The sequence below is a fragment of the Lacerta agilis genome, chromosome 3 (genome assembly GCF_009819535.1).
Source record: "Lacerta agilis isolate rLacAgi1 chromosome 3, rLacAgi1.pri, whole genome shotgun sequence".
In the NCBI taxonomy this organism is placed as follows: domain Eukaryota; kingdom Metazoa; phylum Chordata; class Lepidosauria; order Squamata; family Lacertidae; genus Lacerta; species Lacerta agilis.
This window is the reverse complement of record NC_046314.1, coordinates 117,141,682-117,165,027: the sequence shown is the minus strand read 5'-3', so window position 1 is coordinate 117,165,027 and position 23,346 is coordinate 117,141,682. Positions and strand designations below refer to the sequence as shown.

The window sequence follows — 23,346 nt, the reverse complement described above, 5'->3', positions numbered from 1 at the left end:
TCGTAACCAGGGCTTGTAACACTCGCCGTGACATCACTTTACGGGCAGAGCAAACACAAAGCGAGCTGCTGGATGCGTTATGGTCTGGCTAGACTCCCGTTTACGAGGCCGTGGGCTCCAGCTCCACCCCAAGTCAGGTTGTGTCTGCGGAAGGAGGCTCTGCTTTGCTCACAAGGCGGCATGTCTCAAGCAGGCCTCCCTTTGGCCTAGATCAAAAGAGAAAGCTGCTCTCCGTACAGAGGCATGGGGGCTTCAGAGTTTCAAGGCTTCTAATAAAATGTGCAATAGGCAAAGGCAAGGAGAATCCGGACCCACTTGTCTGGAAACGCCAGAAAAGCAGCCTGTGATATATGGGAAGGGGGCAGCTGCAGAAGAGCAAGCGGGAGAGAGGAAGAACGAGAAGAAACTTGATCCACCAACATGTTCCTCCACCTGAATCCTGAAAATGACAGCAGGAAACAGAGAGCTCGGATGCTGCTTGAATGTTCATGTGTGCGCTTATTACCGAACATTCTCGTTCCCTCAACCCTGGAGGTGAAAACTGCAAAAGTGACGTGAGAACATGGCATAGGCAGGGCGAGTCGGTGGAGCACTGCTGAAGGCATAGCTGCTTAGCAAGGGCTGCTCCGGCAAGAGGCAGCTCTGCAAGGACAGGATCCTCTCGCTTCCTCTGACCCCGACTGGGTGGCTTTAAAAGAGGACGGGACAAATTCATGGAGGGTAATGGTTCCTCATGGCTACTAGCCATAATGGCTATGCTTGGCAGCAGATGAAGATTTTCCTCCCACTGCTTATCACTCATTCACACCTTACTCAGAACCATTACCTGTATGTTAATCTTGTTTACTCCTATGCTAATCATGTATGACCCTCCCCTCCCCACCCCTTTAGTGACGTTCTGCCCATGTAGTAGTGATGTAGTTATGATATTCTCCAAACTGTATCTTGGGATGTGGGGAAAAGTTTTTAAAAGATCTTGCCGCCCGGCTCCCGTTGAGCAGTCTTGACAGAGGAGGGCCACCAAAATGGTCCAAGGCCTGGAAATGATGCCTTATGAGGAACGGCTTAGGGAGCTGGGTATGTTTAGCCTGGAGAAGAGAAGGTTAAGGGGTGATATGATAGCTATGTTCAAATATATAAAAGGATGTCATCTAGAGGAGGAAGAATGGTTGTTTTCTGCTGCTCCAGAGAAGCGGACACGGGGCAATGGATTCAACCTACGAGAAAGAAGATTCCACCTAAACATTAGGAAGAACTTCCTGACAGTAAGAGCTGTTCGGCAGTGGAATATGCTGCCAAGGAGTGTGGTGGAGTCTCCTTCTTTGGAGGTCTTTAAGCAGAGGCTTGACAGCCATCTGTCAGGAATGCTTTGATGGTGTTTCCTGCTTGGCAGGGGGTTGGACTGGATGGCCCTTGGGGTCTCTTCCAGCTCTAGGATTCTATGTATCCTGTTGTGCAATAAGGTTCTCTGCTTTCTTTGCTCTTGCTCCTGGCTGGCCTCCTTCCTTGACTCCGTTGGAACCCACAGGCTTCACCCGAAGGGCCAGGTGGCTGAGCAACCTCGCACCTGGGATTTTTCCATAACACTTCTGAATAGCAGTTGCTGGAAACCAGAGGAGAGGAGAGCAGCCAGGCTTTCCTAGTGTTCTTAAGCCACATGCGAGCCCTCCAAGAGTGCCAAACTCTTGGGTGCCTTAGCTTAGTAGGGCCAGTTCTGGCCTGGTCCTGCCAGGGTTGTGCCCTCTCTGATGTTGCCCAACTGCAGCTGCTCCTGCGCCTTCTCTTCCTGACTCTGCCGCCTCCTCCCAGGCAGGGATGAGAAGCTGGAGCAGTGGAAGATGGAGATGTTACTCCCAGAGTCAGAGCCTTCCAGGAGCTCCAGATAAGGCGGGCCCACTCGAGAACACTGCCTGGTTCCCCTCTTTCTTTTCCTTTCCACTGTGCCCTTAAGAAGTGTTCAAAGCCAGCTCAAACCCAATGGGAGAATGGTCCCTGCCTGGTCTAAGGTAGCTTCCTGGGCCAGGTAGGAGACGAAGACCGCTCATCCCGGTCAGGATAATCCTTCTACGTTAAACTCACTTAAGGGACAAGATCAAAACAAACGAAGCCTTTACACGCAGGAGACAAAAAGGAGACCAAAGCATACTGATGATTAAAAAACAAGGAACTTAAAAAGAAGACTCAAATTCAAGGAGGGAAGCCCTTCAGAGAGTCAATGGGAAAGGCCAAATCAGATCTCTCCAGCCATCAGTTTTGGTTTTATCCTCCTCAGTTGCCTCCTGACATTTGGGAAATGAACTTGTTTCAGGTTCTGCACAGCAGGTCATGGGGGTGGGGGGAGGAATTCAGACCTCAAGGGTGGTGCTTTGGGTGGGGAGAGAGAGAAGGGCTGGTCCCAGCTGTCAGGGAACCCCAGTGCCTCCTCCAGGTGGAGAGAAAATGGATCCAATGCGCTGGGGGGGGGGGGTTGAGAAGCTCAAGCAGGAGAGACACCACCAACGATCAAACCTGGCTCTAGCAATATCCAGAACACTCAGAGCAGGAGGTGCCATCTTTGCTCCTTCATCAGCTACCTTCTCTCTGCAGGTGGAAGGCGGGTGCCCTGAAGTGGCCACAGAGGAGCCCCCCATCTCCCACCCCTCACAAACAGAGGGCACATCCCTACCTTTTCGTTGGAGTCGGGGCTCCGGAGGACATGTGGGTCACCATGGCATCATTCATGTTCGCGAGGGGCTGGGAAGGGCTGAAACAGAAAGGTTTTATGGTGGGTTATGGCCGAGGACCAAGAGATGGCACAGGGCTGGAAGAAAACCAACCACAGACTCTTTGGGGGCAGCAGCTGGTTGGAGACGCTGCCCTCCCCCCCCACTTCCTTTTTTGGGGTATAATTTTTTATTAGATTTTTCAAACATTTTCACAATGATCCTCGTATGAAATAACTGCATTGTTTCATAAACTGACTTCCCACTCCCACCTCCGCAGTGTTTGTACTCAAATCTTTTCTCCTGCATTATGTCTTTATCTGTTAGGAAAAAGTTCCTCTATTTACCAACATTTTACCATTTTGCCTCCTCCGCTTCTGCCTCGAATTGTTAAGGAAAATTTCCAGCCGCCACCTTCCCCCACTGCGCAGCCTCCTCGCCGGACTCCCACGCTGCCGAGTGCGGGACCTGGGAGCCTCTTTTCTTCCTTTCCCCCCCCCGACGATGAGCGGGTACCCCTTCACATAAGTCGCACAAGCACCACACAAGCCCTCGCGATAAAGGGCATCCCCAAAATGTTCCGATCTGCGCCCCGAAAACCCTCCGAGAAGCCTCCTGTCAAGCGCTCCTCGTATCGTCCATTTTCTCAATGAACGGGAAACCCACCAATCAGGAGCATGCATCCAGCTCAGCCTGCAAAATGGAACGTTCAGGTCAGCTACTATGATTCAATCATCACCTTCACGCTTGACTGAACACTAAGTGGGTTTTGACAGGCTCCCTGCTGGGAGAACAATGGAATCGAAACCAAAATGTAACCAGTTGAGGAAACTATTAATTATAACTTGCAACAATGTATCAAATGGACAATTTAGACGCTGGGTGGCCCAATTTTGACAGCTCGAAGTATTTATTATTGTAAAAATCCACAACTCCTGAACGCAGTGTCCGATTTGCTTGGTTCGGGTGTCTATTTGCTCCTTGTAAAATAACCTTTTTAACCCCTCGGTCCCCGCCATCCTCCGATCATCAGAAGTATATTATTTCAATACTGCATAATTTTTGGACTCTCCACTCAGTGGCTTTCATAATCCCCTAAGCAGCGAGTCACGTCCGCAGGAGGAGATGCCCCCTCCCGATAATCCAGTCAAGCACCCATCCATCAGCTACCATGGCAGCAGACATCCTCCTAGGAGCTTTCTATTGTCCTGACGCAGAAGAAACCTTCAATGTGTATTGCACCCACCCTGGATCCATTCACCGGTTCCTGCCATCCTTCCTGATATGCAAAACTTGTTTTTCCCCTATGTAAATTTTACTGTAACCTCCTCTCTCCCCTCCCCATCTCTGACGTTTCTGTGATGTATTTCGCTATGTATTCTGGGCTATCGCGGGAACTTTTAAAAGTCCAGGACACCCTTTGTTCGGGGTTCGGATCCTCCTGAACCTTGTTGCGCAATAAACTCCTTTGCTTTTGCTCCAATCTCCGGCTGGTCTCCATTGCCTCCGCAGCGAACCACGGGCTTCCTCCGTAGGACCGGGAGCTGAGCCTTCTCGACCCGGTAATTTCCGTAACAGTCTTGGTGCCGAAACCCGGGACCTGCGTTCTCCCGTGGTGGCTGGGGACCCCCACCGAGCCTTCAGCCGGCAACGGGACCCTTTTCTCCCGTGGAGACTCGACGGATCCCTGGCCATCCTCCGGGCGGTAATTGCAGGTCTCAAGGGGAGCCAACCGGGGAGCAAAGGCAAAGTTCAGCCGGCTTCGTCTCCAACGATCCAGCGGATCGCGGTGGAAGACGCGTAAGTATAAATCCAGTGCACTGGTGATTGGGGGGAGGGGGGAGGTAAGCCTGGCAACCGCAATCTACTGCTCTCTTGCCTATCATTTCTTGCCTGTCTCTCAGTCTGTCCCGTGGACTGCTGCTCAACTCGAAAGGGGAGTCCTGAGCTCTATCTCTTTTTCTCCAATACCCAGTCAGCCGCCCCGTTAGCTGGTCTAACGAACGCAAGGGACTGGGCTCTTTTTCTACTTTGCCAGCTGCCAAGGGGCAAAGGACTTCTCTGCACTATCCTAAACCTCAGCCGCCCCGGTCGGGCCATGTAAAACACGCTGGTCGTGCGTGAGCCCGCTTCCGAACGCAAGGGAGGTTTTTCCGGACCGTTTAACTCTATTTAAAGGGCTGCCCGATCTGGCACTGCAGTGGCAGGCGTCCAGTAGGGTTCCCTTCCTTAGCTGTTAACGATAGGCAGGAGGTTGCCAGGTGGGGGTACCCTGTAATGGGTGGAAATGGGGGTTGAGAAATAGAAATGGATGAGAAGAAACGGAAAAGAAAGGAAGAGGAAAAGGGAGCTCCAGAAAAAAGGAAAGGAAGAGGTAGTTTAGAGTAGATCCCCCTGGTCAGCCGCCCCGCTAGCCGAACTAGTGAACGCAAGGGACCAGGCTAGATTATTGGAACGTCGTGTACTGTATTTTGCTTATGTTAAGAAACCCCCCTGTCCCACTCCCTTAGCAAGAAAACCCGACTTACTAAGATACCTTTCCCATCCCTCCTTTCCAAAACCCAGGTTCCTCTTAAAACCCAGGAACAATGGGCGCCAAGGCTTCGAAGCCCAGTCGTACTTCCGCTGGGAGGAAGGCTTCTTGCAAGCCTTCTATAGCCCAGCCGGAACCCGACTCCCCCCTCGAGTTTGTACTAGATCACTGGAAAGAGATTCCGGGCTCAGAAATATTATCCAGGCAGAAGTTGCAAGAACTCTGCGGAAACACCTGGCCATCTTTTACTGATAAAATGACATCTGAACTCCGCTGGCCACCGGAGGGATCCTTCAACCAGGATCGTTTGAATGCTCTAAAGAAGCACTTACTAGAGGAAAGACCCCGCCAATTGGACTACCTAAAAGCTTTTGAGGTCGTATATCAAATCCTCACTACTCTGAAGGATTCCCCGGCTCTCCAGATGCCTATAATAAAACCTCCTAAGAAAGCCTCTAAGAAACCGAAGGAAGGTCATGCGCCACCCCCCTATGAGGAACCTTTGAATGAGGACTCCATGAATCAGGCCCCGGCACGTTCTTATAGTCGTCCCGGGCCAGCCCCAACTGCTCCTTCAGCCCAGAATAAAATCCTGACGCAGAATCAGCCCCGGGGACTTGAAAACTATGCCAGTCCCAATAACCAAGCGAGGGCTCAGGATGGCCAGGCATTGGTTCACCCCGCCGGCCAGGAAGGGACTGTAGTGTTGCCCGGCGTGCTTATGCATCCCGACTCCACTCCATCTCCTGTCAGCGACCATAGCGCCTACCCCCCATCCGTTCACCGACAGTCCGTCAAAGCAAAGACCAAGAGCAATGGGGGAAACAGTCACCAGGCGACCTCCTTCCAGATGCCACTGAGGGCTTTCCCCATACCACCGACGGTCCCGGATGGGGCCCCACGTATGATCTATGCCCATCAACCCTTCCGTACTGCCGATCTGATTAACTGGGCTAACACGATGCCCTCTCTAAGAGACGATCCTGACAAATGCCATAGGCAAATATCCACCATCTTCTCCTCACATCATCCCTCTTGGACTGACGTCCATGTGCTCCTAAACGCTCTATTTAATGAGGCCGAGAAAGCTGATATCCTGAGTAAGGCTGAGGAAGCTCTAAATCAAGATAATTACCAGGAAGGGAGACCTCAAGGGGTGGAGGCTTTAACACCTAGAGACCTCCGGAGCGAACCCAACCCTGCCTGGGACTATAATACCCCAAATGGTATCTGGTGCCTGAACTTGTTTAAAAGGGCCATCCTAGATGGTATCAAGGCTTCAGGACAGCGCACCATAAATTGGACAAGGGTCCAGACTGTAATACAGGGACCCAATGAACACCCTTCGGACTATTATTCTCGGTTGGTGGCGGCCATAAAAACGTGGGGTGGAATAGACCCTGAAAATCCTCACCACGAGATAATAGTAAAGGGTTTCTTTAAGGACCAAGCAACACCAGACATAAGGAAAACTTTGAATCTCCTAGTGGGTTACGACGGGAAAACCTTTAGTGAGATATTATCAATTGCAAAATCCGTCTTTAACAATCGAGACGAAAAGAAAAGGACGGACACCAGGACAGAGGAAGAGGGAGTGCTTGCCCTCAGTATGGAAACCCCTTGCTTCCCAGCTCCAGGGTTCCCGGCCAGGGGAGGAGGCAGGGGGCGAGAAAGAGGGGGAGGATTGAATGCAAGCCCATCCATGCCACGACCCTGGGGCCCATCCACTGGCCTTTGTCATCTGTGTTTTCAACCAGGGCACCTAAGACGAAACTGCCCATATTTATACCCGGGGAGCCCATGGGTTGAAACCAACTCTTACCCATTCCCCAGAGGAAACTCACCATACTCCACCTTTCCTTCGCACCCCCCTTGGGCCCAGAGTTATGAGAACCAGCAAATGGTGCCACCTCATCCCCAAGGGAATTGGCCACCCCAAGGCACCCAGGTCTCGGTGGCCCAACCAACCGCAGAGTCACACCCTCCAAATCCTTTCCGTGCCCCTCAGCCAGCTCAAACTAACCCGCAATTCGTTCAAGCCCCTCCTTCCAACTTGAGAACATAAGGAGAGCCCCAACAGGACCTTGAAGCCCTTCCCCTTTGGGCTGCGCTCAATTCCCACCCCTCGTATACCCGGGGGTACAGCCCATCGCACCCCAGTTCCTGTTCGTCGCACCCCAGCAACGCACCCCAGCAACGCACCCCAGCAACGCACCCTAGCAACGCACCCCAGCATCGCACCCCAGTTCCTGTTCACCGCACCCCAGCATCGCACCCCAGTTCCTGGTCGTCGTACCCCAGTTCCTGCTCGTCGCACCCCAGTTCCTGTTCACCGCACCCCAGCATCGCACCCCAGTTCCTGGTCGTCGTACCCCAGTTCCTGCTCGTCGCACCCCAGTTCCTGTTCGTCGCACCCCAGTTCCTGTTCGTCGCACCCCAGTTCCTGCTCGTCGCACCCCAGTTCCTGCTCATCGCACCCCAGTTCCTGTTCATCGTACCCCAGTTCCTGTTCATCGTACCCCAGTTCCTGTTCGTTGTACCCCAGATCCTGTCTACCGCGCCCCAGTCCCTGTGTCACCGTTCCCAAGTCTTCAGGCATCGTTCCTGCTTGTGTTTTTGGACTTGCCGCTATTGACAGCTTTTGACAGCTGTTTGACAGCTCTCCGTGTTTTTGGACTTGCCGCTATTGACAGCTTTTGACAGTTGTTTGACAGCTCTCCGTGTTTTTGGACTTGCCGCTATTGACAGCTTTTGACAGCTGTTTGACAGCTCTCCGTGTTTTTGGACTTGCCGCTATTGACAGCTTTTGACAGTTGTTTGACAGCTCTCCGTGTTTTTGGACTTGCCGCTATTGACAGCTTTTGACAGCTGTTTGACAGCTCTCCGTGTTTTTGGACTTGCCGCTATTGACAGCTTTTGACAGTTGTTTGACAGCTCTCCGTGTTTTTGGACTTGCCGCTATTGACAGCTTTTGACAACTTTTTGACAGCTCTCCGTGTTTTTGGACTTGCCGCTATTGACAGCTTTTGACAGCTTTTTGACAGTTCTCCACATTTTCGGACTTACCGCTTTGACAGCTTGCCCTATTCTGACTGCTTGCCGTTTGACAGCCTTTTGACAGTTCTCCACATTTTCGGACTCACCACTTTGACAGCTTGCCTTGGTCTACCTGCTTACCGTTTGACAGCTGTTTGACAGCTATTTGACAGCACATCCTGTCTCCTCGTTGGCCACCTTTGACAGCTCGCCAGTGTGACTACCTGCTACTTTGACAGCCGTGTGACAGCTCATCATACTCTCCGATCAGCTGGCTTTTGACAACCCACCGTGCCTGCACCCGATGCTGGCATCTAACCATGACCGGCCCGCTCTCCCTGAATACGACCAGCCGAGGCGCGTGGGGAAGGTGAGTACCAAGTCTCGAAAGTTAGGTGCGGAGAAAAGGATTTGTGGTTCTTCGAACCCGATACAAATCTTATCTCCGAGTGCGGGACTGTTAAGGAAAATTTCCAGCCGCCACCTTCCCCCACTGCGCAGCCTCCTCGCCGGACTCCCACGCTGCCGAGTGCGGGACCTGGGAGCCTCTTTTCTTCCTTTCCCCCCCCCGACGATGAGCGGGTACCCCTTCACATAAGTCGCACAAGCACCACACAAGCCCTCGCGATAAAGGGCATCCCCAAAATGTTCCGATCTGCGCCCCGAAAACCCTCCGAGAAGCCTCCTGTCAAGCGCTCCTCGTATCGTCCATTTTCTCAATGAACGGGAAACCCACCAATCAGGAGCATGCATCCAGCTCAGCCTGCAAAATGGAACGTTCAGGTCAGCTACTATGATTCAATCATCACCTTCACGCTTGACTGAACACTAAGTGGGTTTTGACAGGCTCCCTGCTGGGAGAACAATGGAATCGAAACCAAAATGTAACCAGTTGAGGAAACTATTAATTATAACTTGCAACAATGTATCAAATGGACAATTTAGACGCTGGGTGGCCCAATTTTGACAGCTCGAAGTATTTATTATTGTAAAAATCCACAACTCCTGAACGCAGTGTCCGATTTGCTTGGTTCGGGTGTCTATTTGCTCCTTGTAAAATAACCTTTTTAACCCCTCGGTCCCCGCCATCCTCCGATCATCAGAAGTATATTATTTCAATACTGCATAATTTTTGGACTCTCCACTCAGTGGCTTTCATAATCCCCTAAGCAGCGAGTCACGTCCGCAGGAGGAGATGCCCCCTCCCGATAATCCAGTCAAGCACCCATCCATCAGCTACCATGGCAGCAGACATCCTCCTAGGAGCTTTCTATTGTCCTGACGCAGAAGAAACCTTCAATGTGTATTGCACCCACCCTGGATCCATTCACCGGTTCCTGCCATCCTTCCTGATATGCAAAACTTGTTTTTCCCCTATGTAAATTTTACTGTAACCTCCTCTCTCCCCTCCCATCTCTGACGTTTCTGTGATGTATTTCGCTATGTATTCTGGGCTATCGCGGGAACTTTTAAAAGTCCAGGACACCCTTTGTTCGGGGTTCGGATCCTCCTGAACCTTGTTGCGCAATAAACTCCTTTGCTTTTGCTCCAATCTCCGGCTGGTCTCCATTGCCTCCGCAGCGAACCACGGGCTTCCTCCGTAGGACCGGGAGCTGAGCCTTCTCGACCCGGTAATTTCCGTAACAGAATCCTGCCTGCGATTTCATCTGACTAGAATATTTTCTAAAGTAGTCCATTCTTCTTCAATTATAAAATTCTTCACAATGTTATAAACTCCTATCATGTCGCCTCTGACTCCCCTTTTCTATAAACTAGGAAGTCCCAGGCGCTGCAACTTTTCCTGTCTCCCCTGGATCATCTCGGTGGCCCTTTTCCGAACCTTTTCCAACTCTACAATCTCCTTTTGGAGGTGAGCTGACCCAACTGAACACAGCACTCTAAGTGTGGCTGCATCATAGATTGGTATCACGGCACGGTGATGTTGGCAGTCCAATTTTCAATTCCTTTCCGAATGATCCTTTGTATGGCGTTCGCCTTTTCCACAGATGCCGCACACTGGGGCGACATCTCCATCGATCTCTCTGCTATGACCGCCTTTCATTTCAGTAGCTCACAAACAAATAAAAGCCAACCGTGAAATGAGGAGGATACAACAGAGTGCCTTCTACCTTGCTATAATGTGTGCGCAAGCTGTCCCTGCCATTGCCAGCCATTCAAGTGCTCAACAAACACACACATGTCAAGCCCTGCCCTGCATTTTACCAGCTGCACATTCTCAGCTTCCCAGCTGCACCATTCTTTTCCCGATTCCACATTTTGTGTCCGGCTGCGTACTACCAAACAACAGCAACAAAATCCCTGCCGTCAGCAGACCAAGCCCCCCTCTGCTCCCTCTATTAGGCAAATCGGCAACTTCCTCCTGTTCAGTCCAGTTCTTCTCAAAGTGTCACAGGCCAGTTGCTACCTTGGGCAAGGGAGGGAGGGAAGCACAGCTGTTTGCAGAGTGAGTACCCGGATGCAGATGCTCACTTGCCCTTCTGGGACCTAAGAAGAGGCTGCTGGATCAGGCCAAAGACCCATCTAGCCTGGCACTCTGTTCTCACAGAGGCCAACCAGATGCCCCCATGGGAAGCCCGCAAGCACCCTTCTTCTTCCATCTTGTGGTTTCCACCAAACACGCAAGGCTCAGAACATTCAAAATAGGCAACCAGAAACCTGCTTGTCTGCAGCTGCCTCAAGCTGTCACCCAGCAAAGCTTGAAGCCAAACAACATCCTTCTCTCCCCCACCCCAGCCCAGTGGTCCCAAGGTCTGCAAGAATCCCAGGCAGCAGGGAGAAAGCCCTTCCTCCGCATGCCAGACCCTCTCGCTGTCCCACATCTCTTGCCTAAGCAACTGCGCTAAGGGCAGCAGAATTAAAAAGAAAAGAAAAGAAAACAGGGAGTGAGGCAATGTGCTTTTGCCCTCTGCTGCCTCCAATTTCCAATCAGTAGCAAAATAATGCTGCTGTGGTGTAGGGAAGGAAGGGTGTTTGTGTGGGGGGAATTGTTTCCTTGCTCCAGTTGGTATGGGGGCCTATAAAAATGAAAACAAAATGCCCCAGGGGGCTGTGTCCCTAAGCCCCTGCCTCTGCCCCATGGAAGGGTACAAAGACTAATCTGTCAAAGACTCTTCCCTTGGACTTTTTAAAGCAGAGGTTGGATGGCCGTCTGTCATGGATCCTTTAGCTGAGATTCCTGCATTACAGGGGGGTTGGACTAAATGACCCTCGGGGTCCCTTCCAACTCTACAGCTCTATGATTTGATGAGTGTGCAACCGGCTGCTTGGGTGAGCTGAACAGCAGGACCCCTCAGCCAGCAGCAGCCTTGAGAAGAGAGCGGAAGAGCAGCCCAGCTTCTGAGCGACGGCTCCATCCGTCCGTCCACCCGTCCAGAATATTATCAAGCCTACTGCAAGTTTGCCCTGGCATGGCAGTGAACGTGCCCACACCCAGAACCCAGTGTTAGATGGATGACACTGCTGCCAAGAGGTGGGAAACTGCTGCCGGATATTTCTAACACACACACAAAATGAAAAGGAGGTGAGAGAAAGAGATTAGAGAAAAGAAAGCCCACAGGACGCTGCACTCAGGGCAGTTTTTAGGAACCTGGATGCAGCACATTTCGGTGGGGAGGGGAGGGAAACGCAGTTTCTTCTTCCTCCTCCTGCTTCAGCTTCTCTTGCCCAGCTCAGTGGTGGGAGAACTTCTCCTGACCTCATTTTTGTTTCAAAGGATGAGAGGAGGCGAACAAGCACTTTTGCGCTTCCAAAGACAACTTCCTTTTGCTCTTTGCAGAGACGTCAGAGAGACCCAGAGACTCCACAGGGCAAAACTGGTCCGGATCCCTCACCGCCGGTGGCTCTGCTCGCTGGGCCAGAACAGCACCAGGCAAGAAGATGGCAAGACGGCAGAGGCTTTCTGTGCCTGCCATTGCCAGTCTCAAAGCACGCGGCGGCATTTCCCTCCTGAATTAGTCGGGGTGTGAATTATACAGAAAGCTCTGGTGGCCGAGGCAAAACAGAGCATGCTGTTCCAAGGAGGGGAGGCGGGAGCAGATCGAATGTGGGTGCACTTACAACCAGGAGCAGAACAGGCACATGCAGACTAATGCAAGCCTTGGCTGCAGGAACCGGAGAGCCCAGTGCCAGGAAGCAGCAATTCACCTCTCTGTTCTGCACTCACGGTGGCACCAAGACACACAGGGGGAACAGACTGCTTCATTCTTCATCAGAGCATGTCACGTGGCTTCCTGCAGAAACCCTCTAATTTCTGATGCCGCAAATAGTCCTTGCACCATAGCGCAAGAGCACCCCTCCTGTGGGTTCGAGTCATGATCCCCGAGAAGAAGCCCTGGACAGGGTGGTCAGATCTGGAGGAGCTTGAGGAGCTGCTGGTTGGTGGCCCAGCAGGTTATGGCAGGCTGTATGTGGGCCTTGTGAAATGTTAATAATAATAATAATAATAATAATAATAATAATAATAATAATAATAATATTATTAATACTCTGCCCTTCTGGGTGGCTTCCAAGAGAATATTAAAAACACAACATCAAACATTAAACAGGGCTGCCTTCAGATGTCTTCTAAAAGTCAGATAGTTGTTTATTTCCTTGACATCTGATGGGAGGGCGTTCCACAGGGTGGGTGCCACTACCGAGAAGGCCCTCTGCCTGTTTCCCTGTAACTTGGTTTCTCGCAGGGAGGGAACCGCCAGAAGGCCCTCAGAGCTGGACCTCAGTGTCTGGCCCCGACGATGGGGGTGGAGACACTCCTTTGGGTATACTGGGCTGAGGCTGTTTAGGGCTTTCAAGGTCAGCACCAACACTTTGAATTGTGCTCAGAAACGTACTGGGAGCCAATGTAAGTCTTACAAGGCTGGTGTTATGTGGTCCCAGTCACCAGTCTAGCTGCCACATTCTGGATTGGTTGTAGTTTCTGGGTCACCTTCAAAGGTAGCCCCACGTAGAGCGCATTGCAGTAGTCCAAGCGGGAGATAACTCGGGCATGCACCACTCTGGCGAGACAGTCTGTGGGCAGGGAGGGTCTCATCTTGCATACCAGATCGAGCTGGTAGACAGCTGCCCTGGACACAGAATGGACCTGCGCCTCCATGGACAGCTGTGAGACTCCCAGGCTGCGCACCTGCACTGCGGGGTTGGACTAGATGACCCTTGGGGGTTCCCTTCCAGCTCTGTGAAGGGGTCACAGTGGGCAAGGAATCCAAGCCAGGGGAGGGACCCAGTGGGTTGCTGCCACATCATCCCTCCCTGGTCCTTCCGACTGTCCGAGGCGCCAATTGCCAGCCATGGGGCCCCCTCCCATGCCAACAGAGCCTGCCCCTCCATCAGTCTCCACTGCCGAGTCCCCACCCACTCGGGAGGCATCAGGCACCCCGGCTGGATTCAACCCTGCACTATTGCCTAGGAGATGGAGATGCTAACGTGGACAGGTAGCTCAGGCCCACACACCTGAAGGAGTTCCTGTCTACTTGCCCCATCCAAAGAAGCTTCCCACTTGCTGCGCTGAAGTTGCCACCACCCCTTTGAAAGGGGGGAGCGTGTCCCTTGTCAGTCAGGCACCTGTTGTGCCATCAAACGCTTGCCTGCCTCACTTACAGAATGACAGAAGGGAGCCCTGGGGTCAACCAGTCATTGGCTGCCCTGCCAATTGCTATGGGTCAGCAGAGCCCCCAGACAGAGCACCAAGGCCATTCTGCGCCTCATACGTTGGGGGGTTCTATATCTGTATAATGCACAAACACATACACCCCACAAACAGAAAGCCTAAGGGTAACGTCACTTACGAGACTCTTTCCAGGAAATAAGAGCGACCTCATTTCAAGAAACAACTTTAAACATCATTACATTCTGCTTTATATTAATTGCAGCCGCCTTTATTAACGCTTTTATATTTCCGAGGAGTGGGCATTATGTCTTTCAAACGGCAACCTTTTAAAATGATTCTTTTGTGCACAGGCTTGAAGGGGCAATTGTGCCCTGAATCAGGTAACAAACATATAAAACTTGGGTCACATTTGGAAACCACCTCGGTGCCCTGGGCTCCCCAGGTGTCAATGTGGCTATTTCCCCAGATCCATTCCTTTCCCAAAACTTCTGTTAGCTCAGCTGAAGGGGAGGGGGGAGGAGAGAGAGAGATGGCTGTGGATTCCCCCCCCCCCCCGTAATATCAAGGAGGGAGAAGGTTGCTGCCCCTCATCCGAGCAATGAGACAGGAGGAGAGCGCAGATTCCCCCCTCCACCCTCAAGGGCCTGGATCATGGCCTTCTGTCACTCAGCCTGGACAGAGGCTCCCCATCCATCTTTAGGGATCAGAGCAAAAGCCGTTTTGAGAGTCACATATGCCAGCCTCCCTTTCGATGGAACTCACCAGACTAGCTATATTTCATCGGGAAAGGGAGGCTGGGAGACTTTGGCTGCCCATAAAAAAAGAGCAGAAATCCAATCTGAAAAGGGAGCATCAAAAAGGCTAATCTACATTAATTAGAACAATGCCGCTCAAAACAGTGTGTGCTAAAAGTTCTCAGTCAGCTTTATAAAATGCTCGCATTGTTGCCGGGGGGGGGGGGGACACACATAGGTCAGGGGTGGAGAGAGAAGAAGAGCTTTCATGCATGATAGGGTCTGGTACAGAAAAAGGCATCAGGAACCACACAGGAGTGTTTAGATGTAATCGCTAGAGCAATTCTCAGAGATCAATGGCAAACATTAAGGTAAATCTAGCCGCCCTCAGGCTCCAGGAGTTCTTTTTGCTGGAGACAATCGGCCCCTGAACTTGCAGGGCCACAGTTTCAGATGTTTCTCCTCCCGCCCTGCACCCGGACCCTTCCTGCTAAAGAGGCCACTTCACAAAGGACCTTTGCTCTCAAGGAGGTCTCGAGAATGACAGCAGCCCAGGAAGCAGCTGCTCCTTGTTGAAGGTGCAACCCCAGAGCCTCCTTCAAAGGGACACCTACCCCCCCCACCCCGCCCCATAACAAAGAACCACAAAGAACTGCTGGAAAAGGTTGTTTTTTTCATCCGCGGGGGTTCTGAGAAGTTCACTCGGCCAGGGAAAAAGGGCTCCCCCGACAAGTGCATGCAAAAGCCCTAAAGGAAAGAGAGAGAGAGAGGGGGGGGGGGGGGGGAGAGAGAGAGAAGCAAAGACAGCAAACCTTCCCTGCTGGAGAGCAAGTGCCTCTGCCTTCCTTTGCCAAAGAGGCATCCAAAGAGGTGGCAACCGTGGCCCGGCCCTCCTCCTCCTCCTCCTCCTCTGTTGTCTCTAAGGAAACAGACGTGTCACGTGAGGATCTCCCGCCTGCCAACCACTGGCTCTCTCTCTCTCTCTCTCTCTTGGGGAAGAGCAGGTCCCCCCCAGGAAGGCCTCCCAGGGAGGCAGGTGTGCACTCACCTACACCTGCAGCTGCTCAAGGTGAGAGAGGCACCAGGACCTCCCCCCCCCTACCTGGCTCCAGCCAGAGGCAGCATCTATTTTAAGCTGTGGCCTTGGCAGACTCCTTCCTCCCCTGCATCTCCCCTTTCAAGCAGCTCAGCAGCCTGGACAGCTCCTTCTTCCGCTGAAGAATCCATACAGCGCACGGTTACACTCCTACTGAGCTGCCACCGGGTTCTGGATTTTTATTTATTCATTATTATTATTTTGCTGACTCCCATCCCCGTCACAACCGGAATCTTCGTCAGGCAATACAGGAGTTTCCCCTTTCTGAAAAAAAGGGCACAGCAGATAACTGCAATGCCAGCAAAAACCTGCTTCGTTTTCAAAAGCCAGATTTCCTTGACAGCAGAGAAGCTTCTCGAAAGAAACACACCCTTGGGGCCTGGAGGAGGAGGAGAGCAGAAGGAAGGAAGGGGAAGGAAGCAGGCAGAGGTGGAGGGAGGACATTCACATGCAAAGACAGCATCCCCTGGGGAGACCCGCTCACCCCAATTCTGAAAAGCAAACTCAAAACACAAGCTGGTCCTGCAGGAATTGTGACTGGGCTGGTCCTAGGATGGAGAGGCGAGGCAGGGCCTTCAAATGGGCCAACATTTGCACTGGGCAGGGCAGAAAGGGAGCCTAGACTTGCCTGTGTGCTGAGCCCAGCTTCAGGCTTGTCAGCTCCATAGATGAACAAAAAAGGGCCCCCAAATCTCAGGTCCCAGAGGTAAGGAAGCCCCTGTTTGCAGGCACAAAAGCCAGGCAGATCCCACAGCCTCCCCAAAAGTCAAGCCGCTTGGCAGCTGCAGTTGCAGCAGGTTGGGGAAGGCTGCCTCAACGTACCACAGACAGACAGGGCCTTGGAAGGGGCCACGCATGGGCCATCTAGCCCAACCCCCTGCAATGCAGGAATCTTTCACCCAACTTGGGACTCGAACCCATGACTCTTGAGATTCAGAGTCTCATGCTCTACCGACTGAGCTATCCTTCAGGGCTACATTACAGGATAACTCTGAAATGAAGTGGGCAATTTCACGAAAGGGAGGCTTTGCATGGGTTCTGCACCCACCAAGACAGAGGATTAAACAAATTCCCGGAGGAGAGGAAGGCTCCTGGTGGACACGAGCCGCGATGGCTCTGCCCAGCCTCCACAGCCAGAGACAGCCATGCTTCTGAATCCTGGCTGCTGGAAACCCCAGGAGGGGAGAGGGTTCCTGCGCCCACATCCTGCCTATGGGTTTCCCTTTGGGGGCACCTGGTTGGCGACTGGGAGAACAGGATGCTGGACTGGAGGGCGCATTGCCTGATCCAGAAGGCTGTTCTTAAGTTCTTTGGACATCAGCCATGGGATCCCAAGAGATCCCCCTCGGGTGGCGGCACATTGGAGCAGGGTGGGCAAGAGAGGGGCCGTTTCAGAGGCTGCGCCTCATTTATGGAGGAGGAGTAGACATGCCCCCTCTCCCCATGGCTTCCAATGAGCTATCAAAAGCCATCTTGTCCCAAGGCTTTTGCTATCAGGCGCCTATGTTTGGCTTCCCCAGTTGACGTGTTTATATTGCTGTTTATATGCAACTGTAACTTTATGTGTTGTAAAAGCCACCACTTAGGAGTCATAAATCATAAATAAAATTGTAGGGACCCTCAGGATCATCTAGCCCAGCCCCCTGCAATGCGGGAACATGCAGCTGTCCCATATGGGGATCAAACCTGCAACCTTGGCATTATCAACACCATACTCTGAGCTGGGGCAGAAATAGCATTTTAGAAAATGATGCCCATTTAGTCAAAGCCAGCGCTAGAGAGAAACACAGGGCAGCAGCGACCTCCATCCTGGGGGCCACAGCCAAGGAGGCCATGAAGCCCAGTGGATCGTTGGCCTCATCTAGGAAAGCCGTTCTGGTTATTATCTTGGCCTGGGCTGCCTTATCCAAAAGGGAGGAAGTGGCAAAACCCACAAAGAACAGTGACAGCAAGAGGGAAAGAGTCGGAAGGAAACGAAAAGGGTGAGCTGTTTTTCCTGACCCAAATACAGTTCAGGATTTCTCCTGCTTTTTTTTTTTAAGGGTATCAGAAGATAAACATCTCTGACGCTCACTCTGTCACATGGAGTAAATGACTCCCAAGCTAATTTAAACAAGAATCTGTAAGGCTCTGCAATTACACTGTAAAGTCTACACGAGATCTCATTAGAGATATTTTTTTAAAAGCATGCAAACTCTAGAACAAACATGAAGCTTCATGCTGAGCTTTCTCTTAGGAGGACGGGAAACAAACGGTCAGCGTTGGCATTAATGCTTTTAAAAAGCGGCGAGCCAGGGGCTGCAACAGAGGACAGTCAAAAATGGGACAGTCGCGTCCAGCTAGGAAGCTGGTCTAACCCGTCTCTGAGGATTGCAGAGAAGCTGAAAAGGAGACAATACCAGGAGTGCCGTCCCTCTGCTGAACAAGGGGGATTGAGAACCCGCAAATCTATTCCGGGCGCCTTTGCATTTTTCTTCACCGCTTTAGGATTAAGCAGAAACTTGCCCCCAAGTAGCAAGCTTGCCAATGAGCCCCCGATGTTCACCTAGAGCCGTTTCCTCTTTTGAAAAAATAGGAAAACAATGCAAAAGCATGAGCCAGAAGTGCAGGGACCCAAGAGTGACTCCTTTGGCTCTGGGTACACAGCCGATTTGGGCTGGAGTCTGCCAGTTGCTGACTCTTCAGCCTGGAAGTGAGGGAGCTTCAATTAAATACATTTCTATGCCTCCAATAATCTCACAGTGGCTCTATATTAGACCATAAATTTTATTTTCAAGCCACTGGATAAGTTTGAAAGTTAGATTGTGAGAGATTTTTATTATTGTTATTACAGATTTCCATAAACACAGCCATCATAAGTAATAACCACCTTTAGCTTTATCCTGCAAGATGTCCTGCGTTTGGTATTTTTCACTGGCTGTGTGGTGATGGGAATTTATTTGCCGCCTTTGGTGTCTTGCAGACAGAAAGGTGGGGTGGAAAGAATCAGTAATTCTGCAGCCATCTTGGCTACTGGTGTGTTCTCTCTGTGTGCCTGTGGAGCCAGGGAAGGCAGGGATCAGCTCTACAGACTCCCATGTCTGATTCTCCCGGCACTCCTTGCTGGCTCCTCTCTGCCCACTTCCTGCCTCCCCTCCATGGTGCTGTGGAAGGAGATGCCATTTTGCTTCCTGGCAGGAAGCGGCTGGAGAGGCAGAGAGGAGGAGAACTTACCTGCAGCCACCCGTCATGGCTTGATTTGCTTTACGATCATTACACAAGTCCATTCGGGGCCTAATACACATCAGTCAGAACAAGAAGCTGCGTCAGAAAAAAGACGTTTGTGTGCTAATTGCTTTCCGTACTCGGGAGTCCTCGCAATTTGGAGCGTTGCTTTAATGTCAAAATTGACCACTCCTTTTAATTTTCTTTTCCTCCCAGAATTAATGCTTGACGCTTTATGGTAAATAGCAATCCAGGGGAAGAAATTACACCGTACAATTTGAGTAGCGATTTTAATTGCAAAACAATTTCCCTTCTTCTGAAATGCTTCTGTGGCTGCCCACCGGAAACGCCTCTCACCCGGGGCCAGCCCCAAACAGCCTGTTGTCACACTGAGACTGAGGAGATTTATACAGACTTTCCTAGGAGCAAGGCCCATTAAACTCAGCGAGATTTGCTTCCATGCAAACACACACAGGTTTCATGGTGGTCCTTGGTCCAGAGGCATTGCCTCTGTTCTACCAAATGAGCAGAAATGAATAGCTGGTGAATAGGCTGATCCTTAATTCCCAAACCGGAATTAAGATTGCCGGAAAAAATATCAACAACCTCAGATATGCTGATGATACTACCTTGATGGCAGAAAGTGAGGAGGAATTAAAGAACCTTTTAATGAGGGTGAAAGAGGAAAGCGCAAGATATGGTCTGAAGCTCAACATCAAAAAACTAAGATCATGGCCACTGGTCCCATCACCTCCTGGCAAATAGAAGGGGAAGAAATGGAGGCAGTGAGAGATTTCACTTTCTTGGGTTCCATGATCACTGCAGATGGTGACAGCAGTCACGAAATTAGAAGACGCCTGCTTCTTGGGAGAAAAGCAATGACAAACCTAGACAGCATCTTAAAAAGCAAAGACATCACCTTGCCGACAAAGGTCCGTGTAGTTAAAGCTATGGTCTTCCCAGTAGTAATGTACGGAAGTGAGAGCTGGACCATCAAGAAGGCTGATCGCCGAAGAATTGATGCTTTTGAATTATGGTGCTGGAGGAGACTCTTGAGAGTCCCATGGACTGCAAGAAGATCAAACCTATCCATTCTCAAAGAAATCCGCCCTGAGTGCTCACTAGAAGGACAGATCCTGAAGTTGAGGCTCCAGTACTTTGGCCACCTCATGAGAAGAGAAGACTCCCTAGAAAAGACCCTGATGTTGGGAAAGATGGAGGGCACAAGGAGAAGGGGACGACAGAGGCCGAGATGGTTGGACAGTGTTCTCGAAGCGACTGGCATGAGTTTGGCCAAACTGTGAGAGGCAGTGAAGGATAGGGGTGCCTGGCGTGCTCTGGTCCATGGGGTCACGAAGAGTTGGACACGACTGAACGACTGAACAACAACAACAAGGCTGATCCTGGCCAGGATAGCTTGGTCCCTGCATTGGTAACCTCAGGATTGGATTACTGTAATGCGCTCTATGTGGGGCTCCCCTTTAGATACTTCCCCAACCGTGACTCTCCCTAGCTTTCACTGTCCACTAGGATGAATCCTTCAGTGGTTATATGGGAGTGTCTCTGGGGTACCTCAGTGCTTTACGTTCTTAAAGTGAAACTCCTGCCACCTTGGGATTCGCCCGCCCTGGGTTCCCAAACTGCTGCAGCTTGCCCTTTCCTTTAGGCAACTGCGTGGCACCTTTGGCTTCCCTGCCCAGTCCTCTGTATGCCAGGAAAATAAGCCACCTGTTCCCTCTATCACAGGAAACCCTTAGTGCTTTTCCCCTCAGCCACACCTCTTGAGGCACTGACGCACTGCCACAGTCAGCGAACGTTTAAACACTTTTAACTTTATTAAGGTAACTTGAAAACATGGATATCTTGAGTTATTACTGGTACAAATCTTCTTATATAATTCAACTCAGTTACAATCTTTCCTGCATCCCGTTAGCAATGGTAATGATCTTTCCTCCCATTCCCCAAAGCCTAACCTCGCAGTTTCTCTTTCTAAACCTCCACACCCAACTGCCAAACCCCCAACTGCCTTTTTAGGTTGTTCCCCCTCCTTTTAGAATGCCAAGTAGCTCCGCCTCCCAGGGAACACCTACCTAACATGGGAGTGATAGGTTAACCCATGATGAACCAGGCCTTATTCCGCCACATTCGTCCCACCCCCAAAGTCATTGCATAGGCATAGTTATACATTTTAAACAATGCCGAAGCAATGTATTGGAGCTTAATCAAAACCAACAACCTAGTATTTCCCTTTTGTACACAACATCTATGTTGCAACATAACTTAACAAATAATTTACCTTTTCCTGTATCTTATTTCCACCATAACAACTAATTTGGCACTTATACACATTTCTAATTTGGAATAGCATTTGCTATCACCTTTTCTTTTTCTAGCATTCAGTCCTTAAAACTTCTTGATAATGCATCAGCTATGACATTATCCTTCCCTTTTACATGTTTAATGTCAAAGTTGTAATCTTGCAAATGCATACTCCATCGAATTAATTTATTATTGGTGCCTTTTACTTGGTTTAACCACCTCAAAGGAGAGTGATCGGTACACAGGGTGAATTTTCTTCCCCACAGGTAAGGCTTTAGTTTTTCAATCGACCACACTATTGCTAAACACTCCCGCTCAATTGTGGAAAGATGTTGTTCTCTTTCTAACAATTTTCTACTAATATATAATATAGGCTGCAGAAAACTGTCTTCCCCTTCTTGACTTAACATCGCTCCTAGTCCCACATTTGATGCATCAGTCATTAGAGTGAATGGTCGAGAGAAATCGGGAGCTCTCAAAATAGGCTCCACCATCAAAGTATTCCTCAACATATCATACGCCTGTTGACATGGTATTGTCCAAATAACTTTATCAGGCTGGCTTTTCTTTAGACAATCATGTAAGGCTGCAGCATGAGTGCTGAATTGGGGAATAAAGCGTCGATAATATCCCACTACCCCAAGGAAAGCTCTGATCTGTTTTTTTGTGACAGGTCTAGGCCATTCGTTAATCGCTTTGACCTTGCTGGTGTCAGGCCTGATGACCCCACTCCCCAAAATGTGTCCCAAATACCGTACTTGCCTCATACCAATTTGGCATTTAGCCGCCTTCACCGACAATCCAGCCGATCTCACTCTTTGAAACACTACACTCAGATGCTGTAAATGTTCTTTCCAGGTTTGACTAAAGACAGCTATATCGTCAATATAAGCCAAAGCATATGTTTTCAATCCCTTTAACATTTCATCAATTAATCTCTGGAACGTGGATGGAGCATTCTTTAAACCAAAAGGTAAAACCTTAAACTCGAATAAACCATCCCGGGTGATAAATGCCGTTTTGGGTTGATCCACAGGATCCATTGCCACTTGCCAATACCCTTTTGTCAAATCTAGGGTGGAAATGTAATTTGCCGCACCTATTGTCTCTATCAACTCATCTACTCGGGGCATTGGATAAACATCTGCCACGGTCACCTGGTTTAACTTTCGAAAGTCCACACAGGGTCGATAAGTTTTGTCTGGTTTCTCCACCAAAATTATGGACGAGGACCAGGGGCTATGGGAAGGTTCAATCAGCTCCAAGTCTAACATTTCTTTAATCTCAATGGAGATTAATTCTGCTTGCACTCCAGTTACTCTATAAGGTGGGGAAGCAATCGGCTTAGCCTCACCAGTATTTATCCGGTGTACAGTTACATTGGTTCTGCCAGGGATATTGGAAAAGATTTGGGAGAAGGTTGCAAGGATTGTTTTTATTTGTCCCTCTTGTTCTGAGTTCAAATTTGGATCTAAGGACACTTCAGACACTGTGGTCCCCTTACTTAACTTTCCCCATCCAGTTAATCCCGCATCATGCATTATCTGCCCATTAACCTTCAATATTACCTGGTTTCTGTCAAAATATGGTTTCAACATATTGACATGAAAAACTTTACATCGTCTCTCTTCAACATTTAATTCAACTAGATAGTTCACCGCTGATAACTTCTCTACCACTCTAAAGGGTCCGTCCCAGGAAACCTCGAGCTTCCGCTGTCGTCTGGGCCTCAACACCAGGACTTGGTCACCAGGTTGGAAGTTCCGATCTCTGGCGTGTGCGTCATACCATCTTTTCTGACGTAGTTGTGCTCTTTTTAAATTACAGGATGATAGTTCCTTGAGTTCCTGTAAATCACTTTGTAGTTCCTGAAGATAGGTTAAGACATCAGCACTCTCAACGGGTTCCTTTCCGGTCCAGGCGGACTTCAGCAGGTCTAATGGTCCACGAGGTTGTCTTCCAAACAAAAGTTCAAATGGGCTAAAGCCCGTGCTTTCTTGAGGTACCTCTCTGTATCCAAATAGAAAATGCTGTAAACGCTCATCCCAGTCATTTGGATGATTGATCAAATATGTCTTCAACATTTGGTTTAGGGT

At 50.3% G+C, this 23,346-nt stretch overlaps 1 protein-coding gene across 7 annotated transcripts in view; it reads right to left on the bottom strand.

Annotated features, from left to right (window-relative positions):
* Positions 1–23,346, bottom strand: part of DTNB (dystrobrevin beta) — a 118,098-nt gene that overhangs the window by 34,043 nt on the left and 60,709 nt on the right. For all 7 annotated transcript variants that reach the window (XM_033145244.1, XM_033145247.1, XM_033145248.1 and 4 more), the window contains one exon: positions 2,666–2,743. In XM_033145244.1, coding sequence (XP_033001135.1) covers positions 2,666–2,743 — 78 coding nt within the window. The remainder of the gene's footprint in view (positions 1–2,665; positions 2,744–23,346) is intronic.